This window comes from Penicillium digitatum, chromosome 1 (genome assembly GCF_016767815.1).
Source record: "Penicillium digitatum chromosome 1, complete sequence".
Lineage (NCBI taxonomy): Eukaryota > Fungi > Ascomycota > Eurotiomycetes > Eurotiales > Aspergillaceae > Penicillium > Penicillium digitatum.
In genome coordinates, this window is record NC_089384.1 from 3575121 (window position 1) to 3600123 (window position 25003).

The 25003-nt window shown below is 50.1% G+C and overlaps 9 protein-coding genes across 9 annotated transcripts; 6 read left to right on the forward strand and 3 right to left on the reverse strand.

Annotated features, from left to right (window-relative positions):
* Positions 1-279: 279 nt before the first annotated feature.
* Pdw03_3557 (Major facilitator superfamily domain, general substrate transporter) lies at positions 280-2330 on the reverse strand (the record flags this gene model as incomplete). Its single annotated transcript, XM_014676573.2, has 7 exons — positions 280-294; positions 347-424; positions 481-575; positions 656-1114; positions 1210-1644; positions 1704-1781; positions 1847-2330. The coding sequence occupies 7 exons, from the start codon at positions 2328-2330 to the stop codon at positions 280-282; spliced, it is 1644 nt and encodes a 547-aa protein (XP_014532059.2).
* Positions 2331-3095: 765 nt separating this feature from the next.
* Positions 3096-5462, forward strand: Pdw03_3558 (C2H2 transcription factor, putative; the record flags this gene model as incomplete). Its single annotated transcript, XM_014676572.2, has 3 exons — positions 3096-3180; positions 3243-3297; positions 3353-5462. 3 exons carry the CDS (start codon positions 3096-3098, stop codon positions 5460-5462), a joined length of 2250 nt encoding a protein of 749 aa, XP_014532058.2.
* Positions 5463-6436: 974 nt separating this feature from the next.
* On the forward strand, positions 6437-7177 carry Pdw03_3559 (uncharacterized protein; the record flags this gene model as incomplete). Its single annotated transcript, XM_066100526.1, has 5 exons — positions 6437-6479; positions 6557-6624; positions 6696-6728; positions 6788-6880; positions 7124-7177. 5 exons carry the CDS (start codon positions 6437-6439, stop codon positions 7175-7177), a joined length of 291 nt encoding a protein of 96 aa, XP_065955926.1.
* Positions 7178-7197: 20 nt separating this feature from the next.
* Positions 7198-7726, forward strand: Pdw03_3560 (Lactoylglutathione lyase (Glo1), putative; the record flags this gene model as incomplete). Its single annotated transcript, XM_014676571.2, has 2 exons — positions 7198-7620; positions 7688-7726. The coding sequence occupies 2 exons, from the start codon at positions 7198-7200 to the stop codon at positions 7724-7726; spliced, it is 462 nt and encodes a 153-aa protein (XP_014532057.2).
* A 141-nt stretch (positions 7727-7867) lies between these two features.
* On the reverse strand, positions 7868-10275 carry Pdw03_3561 (Zinc finger, CCCH-type; the record flags this gene model as incomplete). Its single annotated transcript, XM_014676570.1, has 5 exons — positions 7868-8185; positions 8245-9224; positions 9273-9959; positions 10015-10133; positions 10211-10275. 5 exons carry the CDS (start codon positions 10273-10275, stop codon positions 7868-7870), a joined length of 2169 nt encoding a protein of 722 aa, XP_014532056.1.
* Positions 10276-11013: 738 nt separating this feature from the next.
* Positions 11014-13921, reverse strand: Pdw03_3562 (Translation elongation factor EF-2 subunit, putative; the record flags this gene model as incomplete). The annotated part of the gene is made up of 5 exons (XM_014676569.1): positions 11014-11031; positions 11085-13516; positions 13588-13645; positions 13843-13858; positions 13914-13921. The coding sequence occupies 5 exons, from the start codon at positions 13919-13921 to the stop codon at positions 11014-11016; spliced, it is 2532 nt and encodes an 843-aa protein (XP_014532055.1).
* A 4096-nt stretch (positions 13922-18017) lies between these two features.
* Pdw03_3563 (uncharacterized protein) lies at positions 18018-19043 on the forward strand (the record flags this gene model as incomplete). The annotated part of the gene is made up of 5 exons (XM_066100527.1): positions 18018-18048; positions 18112-18118; positions 18258-18446; positions 18505-18788; positions 19036-19043. The coding sequence occupies 5 exons, from the start codon at positions 18018-18020 to the stop codon at positions 19041-19043; spliced, it is 519 nt and encodes a 172-aa protein (XP_065955927.1).
* Positions 19044-19831: 788 nt separating this feature from the next.
* Pdw03_3564 (Serine/threonine protein kinase, putative) lies at positions 19832-22393 on the forward strand (the record flags this gene model as incomplete). The annotated part of the gene is made up of 1 exon (XM_014676567.1): positions 19832-22393. The coding sequence occupies one exon, from the start codon at positions 19832-19834 to the stop codon at positions 22391-22393; it is 2562 nt and encodes an 853-aa protein (XP_014532053.1).
* Positions 22394-22878: 485 nt separating this feature from the next.
* On the forward strand, positions 22879-24782 carry Pdw03_3565 (uncharacterized protein; the record flags this gene model as incomplete). The annotated part of the gene is made up of 2 exons (XM_014676566.2): positions 22879-23073; positions 23130-24782. 2 exons carry the CDS (start codon positions 22879-22881, stop codon positions 24780-24782), a joined length of 1848 nt encoding a protein of 615 aa, XP_014532052.2.
* Between the last annotated feature and the right edge of the window lie 221 nt (positions 24783-25003).

Here is a 25003-nt window from a genome sequence, read left to right on the forward strand (position 1 = left end):
TTTTGGTTTAAAATTTCGGGCTTTTGCATGATGGTGGGATTTTCCAAAATTTGCTGGCATAGCCATGCTTGGATCACAGGAAGCGAACGGTTGGTCTGACTTCAATTCATTTGCTGTAAAAAAAAAACATTAAGACCGGGCATCTATGTCGGTCTGAGATCGTTGAAAAAATGGATGTCGTTGACTCTATATGATTCTGCTCTATAGGATCCTGCTTCCCAAAATCTATGATTAAATTACTTTTGTGTCGTGTTGGTAATTTTATGCGCCGCACATCATTTAATGTGCGAGCTCCTATCATTCCATCAGTCTCGAACAGTGTACATCGAGGGAGGACATCACTTACGCTTGCGAGCTTGCTCCTGGCCCGAATCTTGGGTCCGTACAAGGCCAGCACCCAGGGGACCAGAGTCAAAACAGCACCCTGTTTTGACACAGTCAGGATTGTTTTTTTCTTGGAGAGTAATCGACAAAACTTACAAGACCTCCCAGCAGACTCGATGCCTCTGGATATCCAAGGTTGGTGAACATGGCATTCGTAACCAGTGGAAAGATACCACCGAGCAAATTCCGACCTAGCAAGCAAGATATCAGCAAAAGGACCCAATTCATTCCCAGGCCTCCATCAAAAAACCCCCCCGGGGGGAAAACTTACAACAAGACTGCGCCGCAATCGCTGAACTTGCATACCGATGGTAAGTATCGGCAAGATAATTGAACGTAGCGAGGTAAATCGAAAAGATGCCCATGGTAGCACAACCTACGGCCATGGCAGGCGCGATCCAGTGCACAGATGGGAAAGAGCTCCAACCAAACCAGAACAAGCCAATGGGTAGAAGTACAGACTCCACGCAGACGAAATACAGCCTGCCCTCGGGAGAAGTGGAGTGTTTACCGAAGCGCATGGCGAGGCGTTCTTGGTAGATGCTGATGATTGTGATAATAATGACGCCGACGCACAGCGAGGTGAAGACGGCGCCTGTTTGCTCGGTTGTGAAGTTGTGGTTTGTGCGGAAGATTAGTGGGACTGAGCTGAATTGGAGGTAGAGGACTGCCCAGCTGAAGGAGACCCATAGGGAGAAGAAAAAGACTACTGGTTCGGTGAGGAGCATGTCTAGGTTGGGATGTTAGCTTACTATTGTTATGGATTTTTTGTTTGTTTTTTTTCGTTCGGTGCTGCTTGAAGATTGAAGGTTGATGTCGACTTACGGAATGGCCGATACACTGAGATCTGGATCATTGCTACGATCGATGCTCGTTGCTCATCGCTCTTGACCTTCCATCTGATTCGGCGAATGCATTTTTCTTCGGACCCTTTTTCGCTCGGCAGGATGACACCGTGGTGGCCTGCGTCTTCGAGTTGCTCGTAATACCGGTTCAACTTTTCCGCTTTGCGACTGAGCAGGACGCTGCCGCGAGTTTCTTTGAAGAACAAGTAGATGATGACGACAAACACGGCGGCCACGATAGCGTGTGAGTAGAACACCCAGCGCCATGTCGTGTGGGTGATGATCGCGCCGGAGATCATCGGTGCCAGGCCAGTGCCGAACAATGCAGATCCGGAGAAGAGCGCCATGGGCGTGTTACGGTCTTGGGCGTGATAGATATCACTGATCACGCCGCCAACCATGGTGGAGAATGTTGCTATAAGGATTCACGTCAATACATCTTCAGTACGGTCGATTTTTCAAGGTTAGACATACATCCACCCACACCCTGAAAGAAACGCGCAACAAGCAATCCAGCAAAGGACTGTGTGCCTCCACAGCCAATTAAACTAGCTATTGCCATACCCAAGTCAGTATGAGCTAACTCGCATCATGCTTATTAGGCATGATATACATACCAACGAATAGAATCCCACTGGCAATAAAGATTGGCCTCCGTCCATTAATCTCGGAAAAGGGAGCCAGCACCATCGGCGCCAGAGCAAACCCACAACAGAAAATTGTGATACTCAGATTGTACACAACGGGACTGATTCCCCATTGTTTGGTTAGTTCCTCCGATGCAGGACTGACCTCACCCGCAGCATAACCCGCCAGCGCAGTTACTCCGCAGGCGATGTACGTCATCATCGACTTGCGCCATTGCGGCCACAGAAATGGAGATATGTATTTCTCTAGACTGGGCGCTTCTGGGGGTGGTGATTGAGTAGGGCCGGGAGGGAAAGTAATCCACGGAATTGGTAGTGGTGTTTCCATCTCTAAATACCGGAATTCGATCTCTGGGGACCCGTATAGAGACTCGGCCGTCTCCTCACGCTTTTCCATAGCTGTTGGTTGCGATTTAAGTGGCTCCGGCCGTGTCGATGTCGTAAATTGAGTCATGATAGGCAAGAGATTTTTATGTTTTGACACACTTGGGTTTCTAAGCTCAACATATAGGGCGTGGAATCCCCAAAAGAAAAATTGGAGTAATGCAAAGGCCGAAGGTTCACAATTTTCCCCAATTTGATCGTTCCAATCAAATCCTCTTGGGGTATGAACTACGGAGTAATGTAGATCATCATAGTTTATATACCCTGTGCATTCTATCCTCTGACATTTACACTGACCTTGACCTTCTTGGAAGTTCAGTAATCTTCGTGTCCCGAGTCATCTCACACCGCCTGAAAAGATATTGCCCTCACAAATTTTCACTTCACCAGCTCCTTCGGACAGGGGGGTTTGGATATTTCATCTCCAAAAAATAGAAAAAAAAAAGAAAAAAAAAGAAAAAAAAAGAAAAAAAAAGAAAAACACCAATCCGAAAAAGAACCAGACCCCCTTCCCCCCGTTTTCGTCGCGCGACGAGAATCCACCAGGGTTCTACCTTTCAAACGGGAGTTGGTAGTTTCTCCGATTTGGGGAATTTGGAGAATTTGGAGAATTGGGGGACTGTGGAATCGTAACTGATTCGACAAAGCTCGCATTCAATAAGATCGGCAGGATGAACCAATAGTGGCAGTGAGCTACATGATCGTGGTTTTCCAATTGTGATGTAGACGGTGTAATTCCGTATGTGGACAGGGAATAGAGTACACAAGTACACAAGTACGTAAAAGTTCGGGAATAAAACCGGAGTTGTGCGACATTCCCCCGACACCAACGTCCATGTTGAATAGCAAGCCCTACCAGTGTCACCGATGCCCGAGGGCATTTGCTCGTCTAGAACATCTCCAACGACATGATCGATCACGTAAGTCTTCTAGACCTGTGGATTGAAGATCCCTCTGATTACCCCCCCCCCCCCCCCCACAGATACCAAAGAGAAACCGTTTGCGTGCATTGAATGTTCCAAGGCCTTTACCCGCAAGTGAGATACTCCACCATTCCAGGGACAGTGCCATTTATGATATTCACAACCCTAGGGATCTACTGGGTAGACATACGCGTCTCTCTCACCCCAATGCCAGTCCAGCCAGTCAGACACCGACGCCCTCCCCCGCGAACCCTCCCATCCTAGACGTAAATTCCTTGGCATCAGGAGGCACAAACGCCCAATCTAATCCCAGTGCTTTACAAGGGCCCGATGATCATTTCCAAGCATTATCGCCGGCCGTACACCGCCCTATGCTAGGTCCGTTGGCTGGCACAGATGCTTCTGCGGGACCCACCATATCTCCTACCCCGGATTTCGGAGATGCTCTAGGTGGCTTTGGACCGGGAGATCATGGTCATGACTTTACCTCATTTTTGGATAGCGTTCCCTTGCCAAATCACCCCTTCTTGCCGGCCTATCAGCCACTCCCGCTGTTCCCACCCTGGCACTTCTCCCCGGTTACGGACTATGATCAATCATCCGATAAAGGGACTCTGACGGAGACCACTCCTTCGACTCCTTCGAGTTCGATACTTCCCCGCCATGGCGCTCAGTTACCTTCACTCCAGCCGGAGGGGTATCACATCTTCTCCAAGGCGCGCCAACCCACGGGATTCGTACCGGTCACGGCTCATTGCCGGGAGAAGTTCTTGAACATGTTAACCGACTACGCCAATGTGGTCCCGGATCCATCGTTGCCATCGCGACATGCGCTATCCCGATGTTTGACCGGCTATGTAACCGGTTACCATGAGCACTACCCTATCATGCATCTTCCGACCTTCGATGTGGACTCGATGACATTACCACTCTTCTTGTCGATGGCGACATTGGGTGCACGGTATTGCCGCGAGCCAGACACGAGTATGCGTCTCTATCAGATTGCCAAACCAGTGACTTTGGAACATGTTCACCGGGTCTTCCAGTCGGGTAAGCTGTCCCCGATCAACGTGGCCGACGACATTGATACTCTAGAAACTCTGCAAGCGTTATTGTATCTGACCTCGGTGTCGTTATGGTTTATCAACGATCCCCCATATCACGAGGGGCTGTCGCTTCGCAGTTTTATGGAAATGCTCATGCGAAAAGGGGGACTCAACCGGCTACCCGAGGAGGACGGGACATGGGATAGCTGGATACGACGGGAATGCGTAAAGCGCACCAAACTAATTGTTCTCTGTTTCTTCAGCATCCAAACCATCGTCTTCGATGTCCCACCAATGATTCTTACCGAAGATTTCACAATCGAATTACCCTCCACCGAAAAAGAATGGCAAGCCTCATGCGCCGACCTTTGGCAGGCAGAGCGCCTGAAGAGTCCCGGCGAACCAAAGTTCCAAGATGCCCTCTCCGGCCTATTCGCCTCAACCAGCAATGTCGAACGGTTCTCCTCGCTCGGCGGCTACGTTCTAATCCACGCGATCCTGCAAGACATCTGGCTCATGACGAAAGCGGGCCGACTACCCGTATCACGACGAAACCGCCTCACCCCATCATCAATGGCATCCACGCTCGAGCTCGTACACGTCGAACAAGCACTCGAACGCTGGTGCCAGTGCTGGGAGCGCAACCAAGAATCCTCGGTCGACCCACTCAGCCCAAATGGCCCGCTATCCTTCACATCAGCGGCCCTGCTTCGACTCGCCTACATCCGACTCAACGCAGACTGTGGCTCGGCACGCCAACTGCAAACCTGGGATCCCGTCCAGATCGCCACCAGTCTCCGTGACAACCTCTCCGTCCGACGTGGCGACCGTCTCACACGCGCAGCGCTGCACTGCGCACATGCCCTTAGCACACCCGTCAAGCTCGGGATTGGATTTGTTGCGCACTCACAGGTGGCGCTATGGTCGAATCAGCACGCTTTGTGCTCTCTGGAGTGTGCGGTATTGTTGGCCAAGTGGCTTGAGGCGATTACGGTGTCAGATCCGGATCCGAGACTGACGGAGCAGGAGACCCACTTGCGGGATTTCGTGCTTGAGATGGTAATGGAGGTGCAGCATGATGTCTCGAGGGAGTGGCTACTTGCTACTCATACCCGGCTCAGTGCTGCGGTTACTAGGTTATGGGCGCGACTGTTTACGGCGGACCATATATGGGAGATGGTCGCTTTGATTGGGAGGTCTTTGAACAGTTATGCGGACTTGCTGGAGCAGTAGAATGGTGTGCTGTGCTGGCACCGAGTTGTCAATGGCCTACTTCTAAGTTTAGGGCCATCTGAATGAAGTAAACATCATCTTGCTCAAGTCGGTTAGCATCGGCATTCCTCTGATTCATGGTGCGTCTGCCATCTCCCACAGGGCGCATGGACACCGTACGGACTTTGCACAGGGCTCCCCGATGACTCACTGAATATCAATTTGTCCTTGGACCTCGAAGATATTTTGCTGGACTACCCCCATTTTATCCACCCTTCTCCAATTCTTGGAGTGCCCCAAATCCCGATGCCCAATGCATAATTCTGAGTGGCTATTTCCTCAGGCCTAGTTCAGATCAGACCTTGGGTGATCCAATTATACCGTTCCTCTTCTCCTCCAAGTAGCCCAGGACATACTCCCAACCCTCCCAACCCCCCTATACCCAAATCCCACATCTCCATACCTAACAAACCAATCCAAAATGCCTCCTTCCTCCCTCGTACCATCCCCAGAAATCTTCACTCTCCTAAACGGCCTCCACACCAAATTCCTGATCCAAGAATCCACCGTGGACTGATCCACCCTTCCAGCACAATGCACCGCCGAATTTGACTCCATCATGCTGGACAAATTCATCGCCCTCGATCAAGACAAGTGCGAACTAGTCTACCACCTTCTTCGCAGCATCAACGCCTAGACAGTCGTTGAGGCCGGTACCAGCTTCGGCGTTAGCACCATCTATCTAGCGCTTGCTGTTACAGAGAATGCGAAGCGCGTTAACGCTCCCACTAAGCCGCGGGTTATCGCTACCGAGAAGGAGGAGTCGAAGGCGAAGCTAGCTCGAGCGCATTGAGCGAAAGCGGGCAGGGAAGTGATTGATCTTCCGGTTGGGGATCTGCGTGAGACTCTTCCTTCAGATGTGGGGACCATGGATTTTTTGTTGTTGGATAGCAAGTTGTGTTTCTTTCCTTGGGTTGATGCAGTAAGATGCAACCATGTATCTACACTGTGTCTATGTTGGCGTTCGATACCCTCGCTGTATCATGCCCGACTTGCATATCCGATTGATGTCTAGTGATGCTGGCAGGTTCTACACTAACCACCACCACTCCCAGTCTGGACGCCTCTCGCCCTCCCCGCGCTGAAGCTCGTCCGGCCGCACTTCCGGCCGGGCGCGGTCATCGTCGCCGATAATACGGCCATGGCAAGCGATAGGTATCAGGAGCTCTTTGCGCATGTTGATGCCGAAGGCAGTGGGTTCCGGCGGGTGACGATGCCATTATAAAGGTGGGTTGGACATGATTGTTTATCAGTAGATGTAGTCTTCGTGAACTCATCCATAGCAGTATCTGTACCCTGTCATCGCAAGGACCACTTCAGGCATGAGCTATTTCGACATATTCAGTTCGCTCTCTTTGATAGGCCCCACGGGATCCGCGGTACGAATAGAAGAGCAGCCCCTCATTCTATCAACCCTCTCCCGATCAATGCATATTTCCTCTTTATCTCCCAATTGATCCAGTCCCGCCATACCCATCCATCCATCCATCTATAACAAACATACGCAATGTCCCTTGACAGCAAATTCCACCTCCCCCAAGAAGCAGGCCTCTTCAACGCAGCCCCAAGCCTAAACCCACCCCCAACACCAGCAACAAAAGAATACAGACTAAACCACCTAGCCTTACGCATCCAAGACCCAGCCCGCTCACTGCACTTCTACATCAACCTCCTAGGCATGCGAATAATCTTCACCATGAACGCCGGCCCCTTTACGATCTACTACCTCGGACACCCGCCAGCAGATGCAAAGACCGAAGAAGATGTTGCCGCGTGGGCGAAGAGCACAAGCGAAATGCCCGTTATGACGAGGACGAGCGGACTGCTGGAGTTGTATCATGTGCATGGCACGGAGAACAGTGGTGCAGATGGTGTTGTTTGTACGGGGAATGTAGCCCCGCATCTTGGGTTTGCGCATCTGGGGTTCACGGTTCCGGATGTGGAGGCTGCTGTGCAGAGGCTGCGGGAGGGAGGGGTTAGGATTCTGAAGGATGTGGGGGTTTGTTCGAGGGAGACGGTGCCGCTTTCGGGGTGGGAGGAGGAGAGAGGGATTGGTTGTGGGGAGATTCATGGGCATTATGCTTGGTTTTTTGAGAAATTTGCAATGGTTTCTGATCCGGTGGGTTTCGATACCGGCCCTAGGTAGACAGGGTGGTTGGGTCATGGTGCTAATGCGGGTTGAATAGGATGGATATACGGTTGAGTTGATTCCTCAAAACGTGTGATGCGATGAGGATCTACGTGTACACTCTACGATTGTAGCACGATTTGTTTTAAACAGGTCGGGAATGGAACGTCCATCCCAGAAGAAGAGCTGAATGCAGCCTATACAACCAACATTTGATGGTACACCAAAGGTAACAGAATTACGCGCCCCAGCTGTCATCCTCCGCAACATCGTAGTCCATATCCCGCGCGGGAGCGGTATTGGCCACCGACGTAGACGACATGACTGTGTCTTCCGGCTCATCTTGTCCAAGGCCGCCCTTGAATTCCGTTGATGAACCAGCAGTTGGAAGTACAATGGGTGGATTGGCCATCCAGGTGAGCTGGACGTCGCCCACAGAGGGGATGTTCCAGGGGGAGAACATGAGCTTCTCGGCCTGGAAACGCTCTTTAAATGCCACAACAACGGAGTTGGGCTGGTCTGGATGTGCTTCAATGGATTCATATTCGCCAACGCCCTAGAACACAGAAGAAAATTAGTAAATGATTTGCTTGCTTGAAGAGATGCATGAAATACCATCAGGTGCTGACGCAGTGCTTCGTCCTTGTCTGAGTTAAGCTCAACGCCTGATACGGCGACTCGGCGAGGTCGGTTATCCAGACGCAACACACCTCCTCGCCCGCGAGCCGCAAACCCACCGCGCCCACGGTATCCTCCGCGGAAATTGGGGTCGTAACCACCGCGTCCACGGTATGTGCCTCGACCACGGAAGCCTCCACGACCCCGGTATCCACCGCGCCCCGAAGGGTCTGACGCCGGGTCGAGTCCAAGACTCTTTGCCTCGGCCTCGAGAGCAGCCAGCTGAGCTCGCAGCTTTTTCGTCTCATCGCTGATAGTATCATCGGCAGCGGACTCGGTGACCATAGCGTCCCCGGCACCGGTAGCATCGCTTTTGTCTGGTGTGCCTCCGAGTCGCTGCATGAGACGGGCGCGCTCTTCCTGCTGCTTCTTGGCAAGTTCCTCGCGCTGGCGCTCTAGCGCTTGCTTGGCTGCTTCGGTCTCCTGTCGCTTTTTCATCTTCTCCTCGTACGCTCTCTGTGCTTCTTGTTGTTGCTTCTCGAACTCTTCTTGGTTGAATGCTGGGGTCTCAGGCTGTGCGCTGTCAAGCTTTTCATCGCGATTCGGCTTGTACCAATAAACCTTCACGAAGCGGTTGTCGAAGATAACCTTAGGACTGGACCATGCAGCCTTGGCTTCGGGGAAAGTCTCATATTTGACCAAAGCCACCTTTTTGTAGGGTTGCAAAGAGACCTCGGTAATGTTACCGAACTCGGAGAAGAACTCGCGCACAGAATCCTCGTTGAACTTGTCGTCGGGAATTTGCTCAACGACAATAGTTGTGACAGACTGGTCTTCATTAGGTCCTGCCGATGAGAAATCTGACCGGCCGCGTCCTCGTCCGCTGAATCCGCCGCGACCACGGCCGCGGCCACGGTCACCACGCGTGGGAGCGCCACCACGTTGCGCATGCATACCCGCAGTCTTTGGGTCATATTCTGCAGCTGTTAGTGGTGTTATATCTAGGATGAATGTATTTCTCTTACCATCATCTTTCGAAACGCCTCCCTCGCCATGCTGGTAAAAGCAAGTATTTCCTAGATAACAGATACCTTGGGTATCATAGAATGGACATCGCTGGTTGCTTTGTGGAATTTGTTCGGCTCCTGGCTGACCAGGAGGACCAGGCATCCCAGGCAGAGGCATCCCCGGAATTTGCGGGAATCCCATACCTTGCATAGCCATCATTGCAGCCATAGGGTCGTTTGAATCGAACGGCGGGAAACCGGGTATCATGGGGAAGCCACCAGGCTGCTGCGGAGAGAATTGTTGGCCCTGTTGATGTGTAGGGAATTGCTGGCCCTGTTGCTGCGGGGCGAATAGTTGCCCCTGTTGCGGTGGAGGATATTGTTGACCCTGTTGCATCTGATGTCCACTGATGAAGTCGCCACGACTACCTCCGCGCCCGCCGCGTCGTGCAGTCTTCATAGCGCGATTCTGGAAACCACCATCATCGTGCTCTGGCTCCCCTTGGAACCCCTCATTAAAGGTTCGTTTGCGGTTTGCACTGCCGGGAGCGACAGCAGCTCTCGGGCCGCTGGGGGCGTTCACAGGAGGTTGTGATGAGGGAATGTGAGCAGCGGGTTGGGGCTGGCGCGCGGGTGCGGGCGGAGGAGGCGCGGGTTGTTTGGGACCGAATGTTGAAAAGAGCTCATTGACGAATGGTTGCGTGTCTAGTAAGTGTTAGCAACATGAAACAACCCGGTGCGATCGAGATATCAGACGCACGTTCGCGCAAGAAATCCTCTAGGTTTTCCACCGACACCTTCTTGATTTCCTCGGCTGGCGCATCGGACCTGACTAGCGCCAAAACGTAGTCTGCAAGGACGTCAGAGTCGGCATCAGAGCTATAGGGATAGTAATAACAATTAGTTGCTGCTTTCTTTTCCCGGGGCCGTCTGATTTTAGTGCCTGATCAACTCACATGTCCTCCAGCTTTTTGACCACCCATTTCTTTACATCCGCGGCCTCTGCATCAGTGAACTGCATGGTGAAGGTAGATTCCGAGCAACTTCAAACTGAGAGGACTGAATTCGGTCGAACAAAAGATCGACGTGAAAGTGGCGAAGATTGTAGGGATTCGGTTTCAACAAAGCTGTCACTGGGGAGGATTCCTGCGTGAGCAGTGATAATCATGTACGGAATGAAATCACAGCCTTGTGTTTTAAACAACAAAGCTAGAGAATGAGCTGTTTACGCTGGTAAGCATTCACCCCCAACCGTGAGGGAATGGAAGGACATGGCTGGGAACGCGAAGGTGAAGGCAAAAACGCGAGTACCAGAAGATCACGTGCTTAAGTGAATAATACTTTTCAACCCCTCAAGCTTCACATCGAGGATTGCGATCGTAGTCACTATTGTTTTGATCACTTTTTTGGCCTTTTTAAAATTACTGAACCTCTACGGATGAAAAACTGTGCCTAGCAGACCCAAGTTTATTGTCATGTCGAAACTGGTTGCTAGACTACAGCAAAAACGCAAAAAAATAAAACCCTCGGTAAAAAAAAAACCAAATATAGAAAAAGCAGTGAAAGGACAGAAACATTGATGCCCAAAGGCTTCAAGACTCACGCCTGGAATTCTAAAGACGGAACGATCGAAGCAAATACCGACGAATGAGGGAATAAAATTTTGTTGAACCGAAGAAATTGTATTGAATTCATCAATCTCATGAAAGATTCCACGAATGACTGGCAGAAGGGAAATTCTGGGTGACCGTGAACATTTTTACAGCTTGTCGTAGTACTGTGGAGCGAGATTAGTAACCGAGGCCAAATGGAGCGGGATAAGGAACTTACGTTTTCGTAGCCGGGAACGACCTCCTTGAGACCCTTGCGCTTGCGCATTTCCTGGACAACCTGACCGGGCTTGGAGGTGGGGTCGAGAGGAGAACCGCCGGGGAGGATGCTCCAGTGATCGAAGACGGACTGGGGGAAAGCCTGACCACCGGTAGCGGAGCGCAGATCGGCGGGGAAACCGAAAGACTCGTTGACGGGCAAGTAAGCCTTGACCATGAACAGAGGAGTACCAGGACGCTGCTCCTCGGTGTAGACGTGGCCACGACGGCGGGTGAGAACACCGTAGATTCCACCCATAGCCTGCTCGGGAACCTGGATCTCGACGTTGAAGATGGGCTCGAGGAGACCGGGGTCAGCCAACATGGCAGCGGCGTACAGAGCACGACGAGCAGTGGGGATGATCTGACCACCACCACGGTGAATAGCATCAGCGTGCAGGGTAACATCAAGGATGTTGAAGCGGACGGAGCGCATGGGCTCCTCGGCAACAGGACCCTCGCGGGTAGCCCACTGGAAACCGGAGACAACAGAGTCCTTGATTTCGTTGAGGTACTGCACGGCCTTGGTCTGGTCGATGAGCAGGTTGGCACCGGTGGTGTCGGGACCGAAGCACCAAATCTTACGGGCATCGGTGACATCCCAGCCGTACTCGTCAGCAAGAACACGGGCACGGGCCTTGAAGTCGTCACGGGGGCTGATCTTGCCAGACTCAATGGCGAGGGAGACTTCCTCCTCGATGGGCTGAGCGGTCATGTAGAGACGGTTGTGCTTGTTGGGGGACTTGGACAGGGCAGTCATGCTGGAGGTACCAGCGACGGTCTCACGGTAAGCAACGACGGGGTCGGAAATACGGAGAGGAACACCAGCGTGGTCCTCCTCGAGATCCTTGAGACAAATCTCAAGGTGGAGCTCACCAGCACCGGCAACAATGTGCTGGCCAGACTCGTTGATCATGGTCAGAACACAGGGGTCGGACTTGGAGAGACGCTTGAGACCCTCGACAAGCTTGGGCAAATCCTGGGCGTTCTTGACCTCGACGGAGCGCTGCACGACGGGGGAGACGGAGAACTTCATGACCTTCATGTTGTGGGCAGTCTCATCGGTAGTGAGGGTACCGGACTTGAGCAGGAACTGATCGACACCAACCAGACCGACAATGTTACCGGCGGGGACATCCTCAATGGGCTCAACGAAGCGACCCATCATAAGAATGGTACGCTGGATGGCCTTGATGAAGAGATCCTCCTTGCGGCCAGGGATGTAGTTGGGACCCTGGATGCGAACCTTGATACCGGACTTAACGGTACCGGAGTAGACACGACCGAAGGCGTAGAAACGACCCTTGTCGGAGGTGGGCACCATCTTGGAAACGTACAGCATCAGAGGAGCAGTGGGGTCACAGTCACGGATACCGATGCAAGCCTTATCGTCGGTGGGACCCTCGTAGAGAGTCTCGGCACGGTACTTCTGGGCAGTAACGGGGGAAGGCAGGTGGATACAGATCATCTCCAGAAGAGCATCAGCGGCAGGCAGGAACTTGCGCATGACGAGCTTGAGGAGGGCCTTGCCCTCGAGCTCCTTCTCATCGTTGGTGAGGGAGACCTCGAGCTTCTCGAGGAGAGTGAAGATCTCATCACGCTTGTTGTGGTTGACAGCGGCGAAGATCTTGAAGATGGGGTCCAAAATGAACTGGTTGAAGGCACGCTCAAGGGTCTTGCCCTCGTACTCACTCTTGTTGGTCCACTTCTTGGTCTTGGGGTTGAAGTAGTTGTCACCCCAGAGACGCTCAAGCATCTTCTTGCGGTCAACACCGAACTTCTTGGCGTATCTGACGGCGAACTGGCGGACAGTGAAGCACCAGCCGTGGAGACCGGAACCGAAAGCGATAGTGCCTCGGTCAGGGTAGACCTGGACGTCACCGAGAGCCTTGTCGAAGTAGGTGGAGATGATGACGTTGACGGACTCAATGGTACGGGAGAAGGACTGGTACAGATCCTCCTTGGAGACCTGGAGCTCGAGAAGAGCACGATCGACCTTGTTGATGCAGAGAACGGGCTTGATACGCTCGGTCAGGGCCTGACGCAGGACGGTCTCGGTCTGGACACAGACACCGGAGACACAGTCGACAACGACAAGGGCACCGTCAGTGACACGGAGAGCAGCAGTGACCTCGGACGAGAAATCGACGTGACCGGGGGAATCGATCAAGTTGATCAGGAACTCGTCACCATCGACGGCCTGGGGAATCTCCTTGAGATCCTCTGGGTCGGGGAACTTGGCGTAGAGGGAGATAGCGGTGGACTTGATGGTAATGCAACGGTCCTGCTCATCGGGACGAGTGTCCATGAAACGAGCCTCACCAGCCTTGGCAGCGGAGATAATACCGGCACGCTGAACCAGGGAGTCGGAGAGGGTGGACTTTCCGTGATCGACTAGTGCACAGAAACAAGGTCAGCATCGGTAATTTTTACCACGTCCTGTCATTCTCAGCACAGTAACTTACCGTGAGCAATGACGGACATGTTTCGGATGTTAGCCCGACGGTCCATCAAGGTCCGGATCTTATGTAGGTCAGTATCGATGTTCCTGATGATTTGATGGTAATCTATTCGAAGGGAGAAAGGTTTTCAGGCATCACCAAGTGCAAGTGGGAGATGACAACATGGAAGCATGGGATGGCAATCGTTGGAAAGACCTCTCCAGCTTCCACTGGTAATGCTTGACATAGCCTTGGAACCCTTGAATGGCGAATACTAACCTCTTCGATAGTGAAGCTGTTCACACAACTGTTAGCTGTGATTTCTAGGAAATCTGAACATTCAAACTCACTTAACCATTTTGGCGGTTGATCCTTAGTAAACTAGGATAGAAAAAGAAAAGAAGAAGAGCACACAGATGACTAGGACCGAGAGTTCTCGATCACTTAATCAAAAAGTTCTATGTGCAACTGCTCCTGGAGGACAGAGATAGAGGGGAAAAGAAGAAGAGGAGGGGAAGGGAAAGTGGGAGAGAAAAAAAAGAAAAGCGAAAGTGGGGACTTTTTTTCTCCTCCCGGTTTTGTGCGTTTTGAGCTGACTAGCCCAATTTTTCCCTTGAAGTAAACCCATTTGTATTGTCTTCTCTCTTTTTTTTGATTGCTCAAGATTCCTCTGAATTTTTTTTTTTTTTTTTTTTCATCTTGGCCCCTTTTTTCTACTTTCAAATCCTCTATACTTTCAAGTTTTGACTTACTACGCTGCTTCTTTTTTGCCATCCGTGGATGCTCCGGTGACGTTATACAGCCATATCACAAGCGAGAGGTGTTCCGACCCTTTTTACAGCGATTTTCCATGATACCTTGATCTTTCTGAATTCAGTAAAAGAATCAATCTAAAGCCTAGAATTCACTCCATGTTTTTGGCTTTCCAAGGTTAGAAGACTTGAGCTTCATGCCCGAAACCCCTCTATCAACTTGGTGGGGCAATTGCATATTAGTAAGCAGTCTCAACTGTGACCGAACCAGGTACCTCAGGCATACACAGCTCAAGAGCTTAATGTCTGGTACAGCTTTACAGCTATTGGTATATCTTTACAAAATTCAAAATGCCATATCTGAAAGATGTAGTTGGAAACGAAAATCTTCGCAAATATGCCTCGACCAAATTTTCATCGATCTTCACCACTGGCGCGTGTAGCACCGTGCATCAGTGGGGGCAAAAGATCTCCTTTGTAGGCACCAAGGCATCAAGGCATTAAATCATCCCACGCCTGATGACATTAGGTGAAGTGAAACTGAGCTATAGCCAAGGGAAACCCATTAAGGCAATCAAAGACTTGACTCTGTTATCAAAATTGTGCATGTCAAAACACTAGCCGGGACAGTCTTCCAGTCCGAGTATTCCGGTAGTCCCGGCCCCTCCAGCCGTAAAAATAATACGGAATCATGCGATGCATCGGGTGTATCCTGACCTACAAACTGGATTTTCTAGATGACAAGAATGGACTCGTCTATCTAGAAGCACACAATGTAAGCTTGCTTGCTAATTCCTCCCCCTTAGAAGCTGAGCGCGACCGGAAGAAAAATATCCCCCAAGCTACTTACTCCCTTACCAACCAAAGAATTGAGTGAATTAGCCCGCCTATCAAACTCCATAGATGGCCATCGTTACCAACGGGGTGCTTCCGAATCTATCTATCTTTTATGTTGTACATGTTGTTATACAGAGCAATATCCCGCCATCGCTCCTTAGGGTCAACTTCGAAGAGCTTTTCCAGGATCTGACTCCTGACATTTCGTTTTCTTTTTGAGGAGGAAGATATCAATGCCCAATGCCATTTTAATAACCATAGAACTTTTGGATTGTGAATTTTGTAACGCGGCCTTCTTTGGCCCCTTGTTGTAATAGTGATCTTGCAGAGGCTGTCCGATCTGCTATCTACGTCTTTGAATGGAGCTAACATAGGATGCTGGCCGAAATATCCCAGAAAATTGTCAATTTCTCCATCACTAACAGAGCCATTTTTGATATGATATAGTGAAGCAGCAGCCCATCAAGGGGATGATGGATGGTAACTGCAGATCCAACGTTACCAGGAGTAACTAAAATTCGCAACTAGAAAATGATTTACATTTGATTATAACCTCAACGGGATGTCTGATCAGTCAGTTTGCTCCTTTCTATAAAGCAATGCATTGTTTGCATTTCATTTTTGCCTATGCTATGCGGTCTTCATATCCCTTAGTGTCGTGTCATCCTATATCGGATGACAAAAAAGAAATCGGTAGATGTATGCTACCCAATCTCCAACATAAAGGTGGATATAGCTAGAAACCCTAGATTTTGGGTTTAGCATGATCCTAAGTTTTTTTTAGTTTCTATGTTAATCTACTCCGTAGGTTTAACTGTAATATTCTTGCTACGTTGGTAAGTTTGGCGCTAAAATCTGAATTGATAGCGAGACACAAGGAAAGTTCTAACGGAATGGTGCTTTATAATTTAAGATCTTGTTCCTACATACACCAGAAGTATCTACGTATAGGGAAGAACTGCTTATATTAGATTTCATGCCAATTTACCTTCGGTTAGATCCAATCTACTACAGCAATCTTTCTTCATGTGTAGGGATAAACGCCTCCTTTTCCATAGGTATCAAAGAACTCTACAAGAATAGGACGATGCAGTAGAATACAGAATTCAAATCACACTTAGTTTCAAAGAGAATGTCGAGAGTGAGTCGAGGCATGAATTCTCTTTGCTGTCACAAGTTCAATGTGCTAGTAAAAGGGACTTTTCCCAAGCAACAAAATGTGCTGGAAAGGGTGTGTCGAATACTCTCGCCGACCGTAAGTAGTAGACTATATAGCCGAGATGACGATCAGGAAATGGGTCAAAAAATTCAACTAACCGCTTATATACTAGATTGGGAAATAGTTAGTGCATCACGGGGTTCATGAATTTAATGTTTCTATCCTCAACCTACATTGTGGAGTTAAAGAGGTCCACACTCATTTGGAAAGGTGTGCTATCCACAACTGAAAAGTTGGTAGGATCACCATCTAGTCGTCGCTGAGAAACTAGCGTTCATGCGCATGATAAGTGATTAATAAAGGCGATCTATAATGATGGGCCTGTGGTAAGAGAGTTTATATCCTCTTCTATTTGACACGCTGCAAGCTTTCCCTTCACGGCAAAATAGAACGCGATCCTACCATATATCTGCAAGATACTCCATGAGCAAAAACCACGGTGCCTAGTGTTGCCGATGCTGTCATTAGTGATGATTCGGCCTTAAACGGGCGACTAGGGACTTCTCTCACACAAATTTGCTTGATCTCAGGTGCTCTATCGTTTAAAATCTATAGACAAATGTCAAGATACAAATTTCTGCGGAGAACACCTTAGTGGCAACTCTCCTCGACCAATTTCAGGAGTTCACATCGCTTGACTGGCGTTGTCATGGACCGTGTGGTGAAAGCGCGTGCACTGGAATTTGCAAGTCGCACGGTTAGTATGTGGTTTTCATGGTAATTTAATTCAACAGCAAATCTTATTCTAGTTCATGCCTAATGTGTCTAGGAGGGCCTTATTGAACTCCAGATATAATAATCGATCAACGTAACATCAGAATCATGGCGTAGCCCGACAAAAATCCCCTACATCGCAGGAGGCACCGGGATGGGGCGGACTTTTCCGGGGGAAGCGCGGATCGGTTCAGCTCCATGCAGAAACTGTTCCCTCCATAGGTTTGTGATGAACCCTAAGACTTACATACATTGTGTATAATAAGAATTATAAGTAGACCCATCAAACAAAACTTTACATTGGCCTTACAATCCTGGGAGATCCCGTTTGTAGAACTCATCATGCATTTGCAATGTAAGACTGCCCGAGGAACGTTTCATGAAAGGCGGACCGGCCATGGTGTTTCTATTGAACAGTGTCTTCTATAATGTCACTAGGTCAGTTGTAAGAGCATTTAGAGAATAACAAACCTTCAATTTGGATTCACAAGCCGATAAGCCTTTACGGTAAGCGAAAAGATCTCCAGGGTTGATCCCCATGAAGGCTGTAAATCATTGAATAGCACTTGGAACAACTTATCCAGTGAAATGTGAAGTCGGCTGCACTAGCCTTTACTAGTGACCTCCGTAAGAGCATGTGTTTTCAGGCCCAATCCCTAGTGTTAAAGCCTTTCTAATGGCGGTCAAGAATTCCAAGTCCTAGTACTACAAAGCGGTCAGCTTGTCAAAAAGGGTGTATATATCACGTGTCACAATATCGCCAACGACGTTTGGCAGCCGGTGTTTATCACCCTATTCTTCAACACATCCACACGTTTCAAGTCTTGTAATATACCAGTGGGATGCTGTGTGTGAATTAGGCTGTGGGCTCTGAAACATTTGGCTCTGCCTTAGTCCACTGTCAAGGCCCGCTTGCCCATACAACGCATCCCATGTTGAAGGGCCAATGGAAAGACTCGGCGTGTCTACGCGATTATATGGATTTTCAGATTTCATATATGGTGGGTCGTCTTTCGATTAAATAAGCGAAGAGGTAGGTTCCAAAATATTGACGACACGACACGATTGCTTTCATCCCCTCTACGCTTCTCCCTTTCTTAAATTCATCTCCGGGCTCGATTGAGATACTGTCTATGTAATTCCAAAGACGGAATGGCTGACGAATCTCCCAGTCTCCAAAACCTAATTGAGGAGCTCGGATTTTGTCCAAACGAGCATCAATTCCTGCTTCGTCTTTTCGGCTCATCTGACCCATTTGCTGGGCTTCCTGGTGCAGACATAGAGGCTAATCACAGCCGAAATCAATCTGGCCAACATAGCTCTACTAGCTTTGCTCGCAGACTTGCATCTACTAGGCTCTGGCAAGATATTCCTCCGTTTACTGGGTGGATTTCCTAGACTAACCTGTCGCTGTCGCAGTGAACGCGCCAATCAGGCTCGTCTGCGATCCACCAACCGTTGTCCAAGTGACTTTCGCGAAGGTTCGGAAGGCAGAGATCCGGTTCACTACGAAGAAGAGTGGACTTCCCTCATAGGCACCGATTCAGAATCTCTGTTATCCGAGTTACTCCAACAGCTTGCAACGGACGAGCCTCACTGCCCTGGATCCCCTAAGCTTACCGAATATCCTAAGGCATCGGAGAATATTACACGTCCTGGATCCGTTGAGCCCCCAAGCTCATCAGTCTATGAGAGCGAAACAGGTGAGCAACCCAGCCCTGTTGATAGCCTCAACGAGAGCCCTGGAACCCAAGGCAATTGCGAAACATCCCAGGACCCGAGGACTTTAAATCACCCTGGGAGCTTTGAGCAGCTTATTGAATCATTTCCACGACCTCCCGGTCACAACCAAGCTGTCAGGGACGAAACTTTTTCCCACGTTGATCCCGACGCCCAACGAGTGCCACCAAAAGACAGTGCCCAGGCTAATACATTGACGCTTGCCAACAGTCAGATAAAACCTGCAACCAGCCTCCCTCGGATTTCTCGTTTCTCCGAAGATTTGAAAGACAGCAATCCCATCGGAGAGCAAGATTCTTCCAACTTTTGTGCCAAAGCTGATACATCTGCACTTGACACAAGTGGGCTAGGGAATACCTCAACTACGTCTTTTAAACTATCCTCGCCTCCTTCTAACGACACTTCAACCATCGTCAACACTTGCAACATTTCCCCTCGGATACCTTCCCTGTCTCCCGGCGTTTCTTTCAGAGACTTGCGTCTCCCCAGTGACTGTCACGAGGGACAACAAGTGGATTTTGAAAGCTTCCACCAGGCCCAGGAGCACGCAAATCGGTTCACATATACTATTTTCCCTGAATTCTCCTCAAGAGTTCGTCCGATCAGCGTCGTGATCGGAAGGCAACACTCCTTCCGCACCATCTTCGAAGGGCGCGCTACACCTACAGCTTCCCCTCGATACTACCAGAAGACGCCTCTGCATCGTATCTCGGCTTGTCCTGCATCACTCTCTTTCGCTTCTGGGAAAAGAAGCACCTCAAAGCGCAAGAGAACCTTAAGGCGTTGTGTTAAAAAGCTCAAAACCCTGCTTTGTCGAACCCGCAAACACACTCCATCCAGTCTCAATCATTAACCTTACGTCAGAGGAGCTGCAAATTTCCGCGCTTCAAACTCGTCTCACCCAACCCCCATCTCAATCCTTACTCCTTGCTCACTTCTACCCCTACCTCATTCTTACAGTCATCTTACTTGACACCTAGCTCATTCGAGCTGATCTTCACTCACAATGGATTCCCGGATATCCCGACTCTTGGACACGTCCTCTGCAATGGCGGCCATCACCAAGCACAAGGCAGAAGCAATCAAGCTAGCTCGTGAACAAGGGGTAGCCGTCCAGGAGATGTGTCGTCGTGCGAAAACTGAGGTTCCACCATACGAGTTTGAAGAGTTAATAGGCAAAGGTGCTTATGGTCGTGTTTACAAAGGTCGCCAAAAACCGTCGGGCCGGGTGGTTGCCATCAAAGTCCTAGATATTGACTCGCTAGACTACAAGTCGCTTCGAGACTTCAGGGATGAGTCAATAAAGGATTTCATCCATGAGACAAAGGTGATGAAGCAAGTGAAGGATTCCGGTGCCAAAAACATCAATGAAATTATTGAAGCCATATCCATTCACTCTCAGTTGTGGCTGGTTTGCGAGTACTGCCCCGGTGGCAGTGTCCGTACCTTGATGCGTGCAACGAACGACAAGCTCGATGAGAGATACATCATTCCAATCGCTCGTGAACTAGCTGTGGGACTTCACGCTATTCACGAGGCTGGAATCATTCATCGCGATGTGAAAGCTGCAAATATTCTTATTCATGAAGAGGGTCGTCTGGAAATTTGTGACTTCGGTGTTGCTGGTGTTCTCCAATCACAGCGAGACAAACGATCCACCTGGATTGGAACACCGCACTGGATGCCGCCAGAGATGTTTGCAACTCGTGGAGAGGCCCATCAATACGGGAATGAGATCGATGTGTGGGCGTATGGCTGCACACTATTTGAATTCGCGAACGGGAACCCGCCAAACGCAGGCCTGAGGGAACGAATGCAAATCGGTCGTCAATTAAATCGAAAGACTCCCCAGCTGGACAGCGATAAGTACAGCCAAGGCCTGAAGGATCTTATTGCCTACGCCCTTGACTCTAATCCAGAGACTCGCCCTACCATGGCAGACATCCTTGCCCACCCCTACATTGCCGACACAGATGAGGGATATCCGACCGCCTCTGTGAGTGAGTTGGTGACGAACTATTATCAGTGGTCCCAGCGAGGAGGCCAAAGGATTTCTTTGTTCCATCCAGGCGGCGCCGCAGCAGCTGAACTCCCAGGCATCGAGGAGTCAGAAGATGACTGGAATTTTAGTACAACAGATGGGTTCGAGCGAAGATTCTCTGTCATTGACCTGGATGAAATTGCTGCCTCGTTGGCAGAGATGGAAAAGTCATTCAGTCCTACCGACATAGCACCTGAGAATGACATGTACGAAAAGTTTTCGGTGGACGATCTTAACTACGAAGACAAAGTCAATTTCGATGAACGTGTGCGCCGAGGTGCAGAGGCAATGGAAGGCCTCTTTGATGAACTGAAGCCCATCTACACATACGAAACAAAAAATGACTTTGTCCCCATCGAACCAGCGCAACCCACTTCAGACCTACCCCTCCGTGCGGAAACAGACCGTTCTTCAGTCACATCAACCTTTCTCGATATCGACATCGGGTCATTCGAGGCCTCCCACTATGCAGCAGGGGCTCCATCTGCGCAGCCATTCCAATTGGTCGATGCCAACACTATCCGCGCGAACCGGTCCAGTTTTCGATTGCACCGAACCTCCTCTGAGACTAGCTCGAAGTCGCCAAACGGCAGTGTGGTTAGCGATGAAAACCTTGAGGACACATTCGTGCCGTCTGGTCCCCGACCTCCTACTATGGACTGGAAATTCCCATCATTCACACAAGCTGAAGAGGAAAAACCGGAAGAACATGAGGAGGCTCCTACACAGGAGCCCATGCCGGAGGAGTCTTTCCAAGCAGAGAAGCGAGCCACCATGCAATGGACATTCCCGGTCATGGGATCCGTTCCCGAGAGCCAAACCTACGATGACGGACATGACACCCTTCGGGCTCCGCTTCCTGAGGTTAAGCCTCCACCGCAATCGCAGCCACTATCAATAGAGGAACCAGGTGACTCACGTCCTTCGACTGCAGCGTCCAATATCTCTGACTCAGATTACGATCCCTTCCGCTTCGATCGCCCCACCACCCCAGAAGGTGCAAATTCGCTTCATCATAGTCATTTCTTTGACACAGAACTCCCTGCAATGATGGAATTAGCCGGTTACAATGAATATGAGGCTTCCGGGATCCTCGACGGCCCGGGCCCAGACGAGGAATCTCACCCTGTATGGAAGGAGCACTCCAGGACTTCCTCGTACGAAGATGGTATGGCGGCTTTACGCACGGCCGTTCCAATTCCCCAAACCCCCACTGCTTCCTCGGTAACTTCGGGCCCAGTCTCAGAACCGGGATCTCCCGTGTTCGAAGCTATGCGAAATGTACGACACGACACATCTGGAATCCCCATTTCACAGGCGCAAGGCAAGGGACCAATCCCCTTTCCAGCTCTCAACCCCCCAAGTGCGGCGAGCCTGATGGAGGGTATGGATGATAGTGTGGTGACAGCAGAGCTTGATCGTTTGTTGAAAGATTTCCTGGATTCCCTTTCGGCAACTGGTGAGGTGTTGTCGCGGGCTGGGATCAAATATGAGATGAATGGTAATCGTGTTGTTGAGCAGGTCTAGATGATCAGCATGGGCTTGTGGGATATCAACACCGGCAAATATCATCAGTTAGGAGCCATGTAATGAGGCCTTAATTTGTAGAATTAATGAGGGTCAACTTATCTACAATTCCAGTAATTGATATCATGTTCGGTTTTCATGCATATTATATCCACTACGCAGATTTCCGTGAAGATAGTGATGTAGGTAGTGTTTCATAGCTGCTAGAGGCAAAGATGTACTTGCCTGGAAGCTCGTGAGAATAGTTGGAGCTACACCCATATAGCCATAAGTACCCTAGGATTTAATCAAGCTTAGTAGACATGAACAGAGGGAAAGCATGAGCATTGGACTTGTCTAGCAAGCTGTGAGAAAACACCTCAATTTGCCAGGTCTTAATTTGGGGAGGCAGAGAGTCCCATCTTTCCTTTCTTCTTTCTTTTCTCCCATCTCATTTTGTGTCTCATCTCCTCATTCTCCATTCACTTGTTCTCTCTGCTCCCAGAATGGCTTCTTCATCATCATCAAATACCTCAGGAATGCCACCAGAGGCGTCTTTGCCCTTTGGCGTCTTCTCTCCTCCACGAAATTCTTACGAATGGAAAAGAGCCCTTCTCGATGTGAAATGGCTGTGTTTCAACCAGCAGTACAAGCAATGTGCCTTGCGTTGTAATCAGCTCATAGACACCGCGTCTAGCCCGGTTTGTGTTTCACAGATATCGTCTCAACATCTGACCGCTAACGGATTTATACATAGCTTCATCCAATGCGTGCGACCTACCTCCACTATTATGCAGCCACTTCGTATGAGTACATGGGACGAGCAGCTCATATCTTTTCAGCTGTCAAGGTTCCGCTTCTGACTTCTGCTATGGAGCGTTTTCAAACTGCCTATGAGTCTTTGCCAGCTACTCTCCCGCCCCCGGTTCTGAATCTCAACCAGACCTGCTCACCAGATACTTTTCTTCATTCGCCTGACTCGTCTCCTCGGTCTTCCTTGACGACTGTCGTGTGGAGCCCCACAATTCCACCTACCCATGATGTCCCTCCGGGCTCTGGGCCTGATTCAAATGCTCAAGCTCTCTCAGTTCAGAATCTGTCGGCTCATAATGCTAGGCTACCTCAAACTCCTACCTCGCCGGTCCCTTCTCCCTCTTCTTCCTTCAGCTCGTCTATTGCTACTGCTTTTTGTGTTACGCCACCTTCTGCTACCCGAGAAGTCTCACGTCTTGACTTTGATGGTCCACCCCCAGCCTTTCATATCACGCCTCCCACCCATAAGGTCCCTCCTCCCCCCCCTCCCCCTCCACACGGTGTTTCTCCTCGTCCCGCTACGAAAGACCAATTGCTCGCTTTCAACAGTGCCAGAGATGGGCTTCCCAATGGGGGATCTATCGTCCGAAACATTGCCCGGATGATTGATAACTCCATCATTGCGGGAGCCGACGACCCTTTTGTGACCCGCGTGCCACCAAAACATCACTCTCTAAAGCGACCGCCCGTGCGCCTGTCTCCGATCAAATTCCCAGCTGAACTCGAGGATCCCGTAAAGCGCAGCCAACTTATTCCACCCCCGCTTGCAATCAGGAAGAGCTCCGGTGAGGTGCTCATGTGCAGCAGTTCTGCAATGGTAATCTGCGGAGGTTCAGAGCAAGAAATTTCTAGGAATGAGGTGAATCGACCAGTCCGAGCTCGCCCTCCCCGGCTACCCTTGAGAATAGTCCCATCCGGACGTCTAAATGCTAACACAGGGGAGACGAACCCTTCAACCCTAGCCCCGCAGCAGAACCGTCTGAGACCTATCCTCTCTTCGTCCACGATCATGACTCCACAGACACCAACCCCCGTTATGAGAAAGAAGGTGCCCATCCTCGGCTCCCCGTTCACCAGCCGAGCAGGCTCGCCAGGGCACAAAAGCACCAAGTCGCTCTCGTTGCGGTCTAGAAAGTCCTCCCCCATACCTGTCAGTACTGAGCGTGCCACCCAGATCAACCAATTTAACAACGCCGTCAAGTGGCTCCGTGAACATATCCCCGCCGACGTGACTGGACTTTGCAGGCAGATCAAACATGTTTCGGATCTGCAGCAGGCCCGTCGCTCTCGCAATACGAAAATGGCCCGCTCTGCTTCCTTCTGGACCTTTTCTCCCGTTAAGCCTAACCCCGATTCCGGTGCCCCCCAGGAACCTCCTGTGATTGAGGGGCCTAATATCGATGAGTACGGAAATGTTATTCGGGTTGAGACTAAGGCGCAGCGCATTAAGCGGCTTAGGGAGGAAGATTGGAGGATTGGTATTCGGTCGAAGCATAGTCTTTGGAAGGGGACTGAGTACTACGATGAGCTTTGCGAAACTGCTTTAGCTGAGCTTGGTGAGACAGGCTATGGATCTCGCGAATGGCTGCAGCGGTGAGAACTTACTGCCTGTTGTCATGATGATTTCTTCTGATAGTTCGCTCTCTTTGCTTTTTTAAATTGTTTGTTTTGCTTTGGCTTTGGCTCTTTGCTTTCTCATCGACTAACTGTCGTGCAAGCATTGATGCGATTGCATGACATTCGAGTCATTCGATCCAAAACGCTCAATGGGTGTTGCGTTGCGCAATGCCTAGGTGGTTGACAAGATGGATCCTGAGT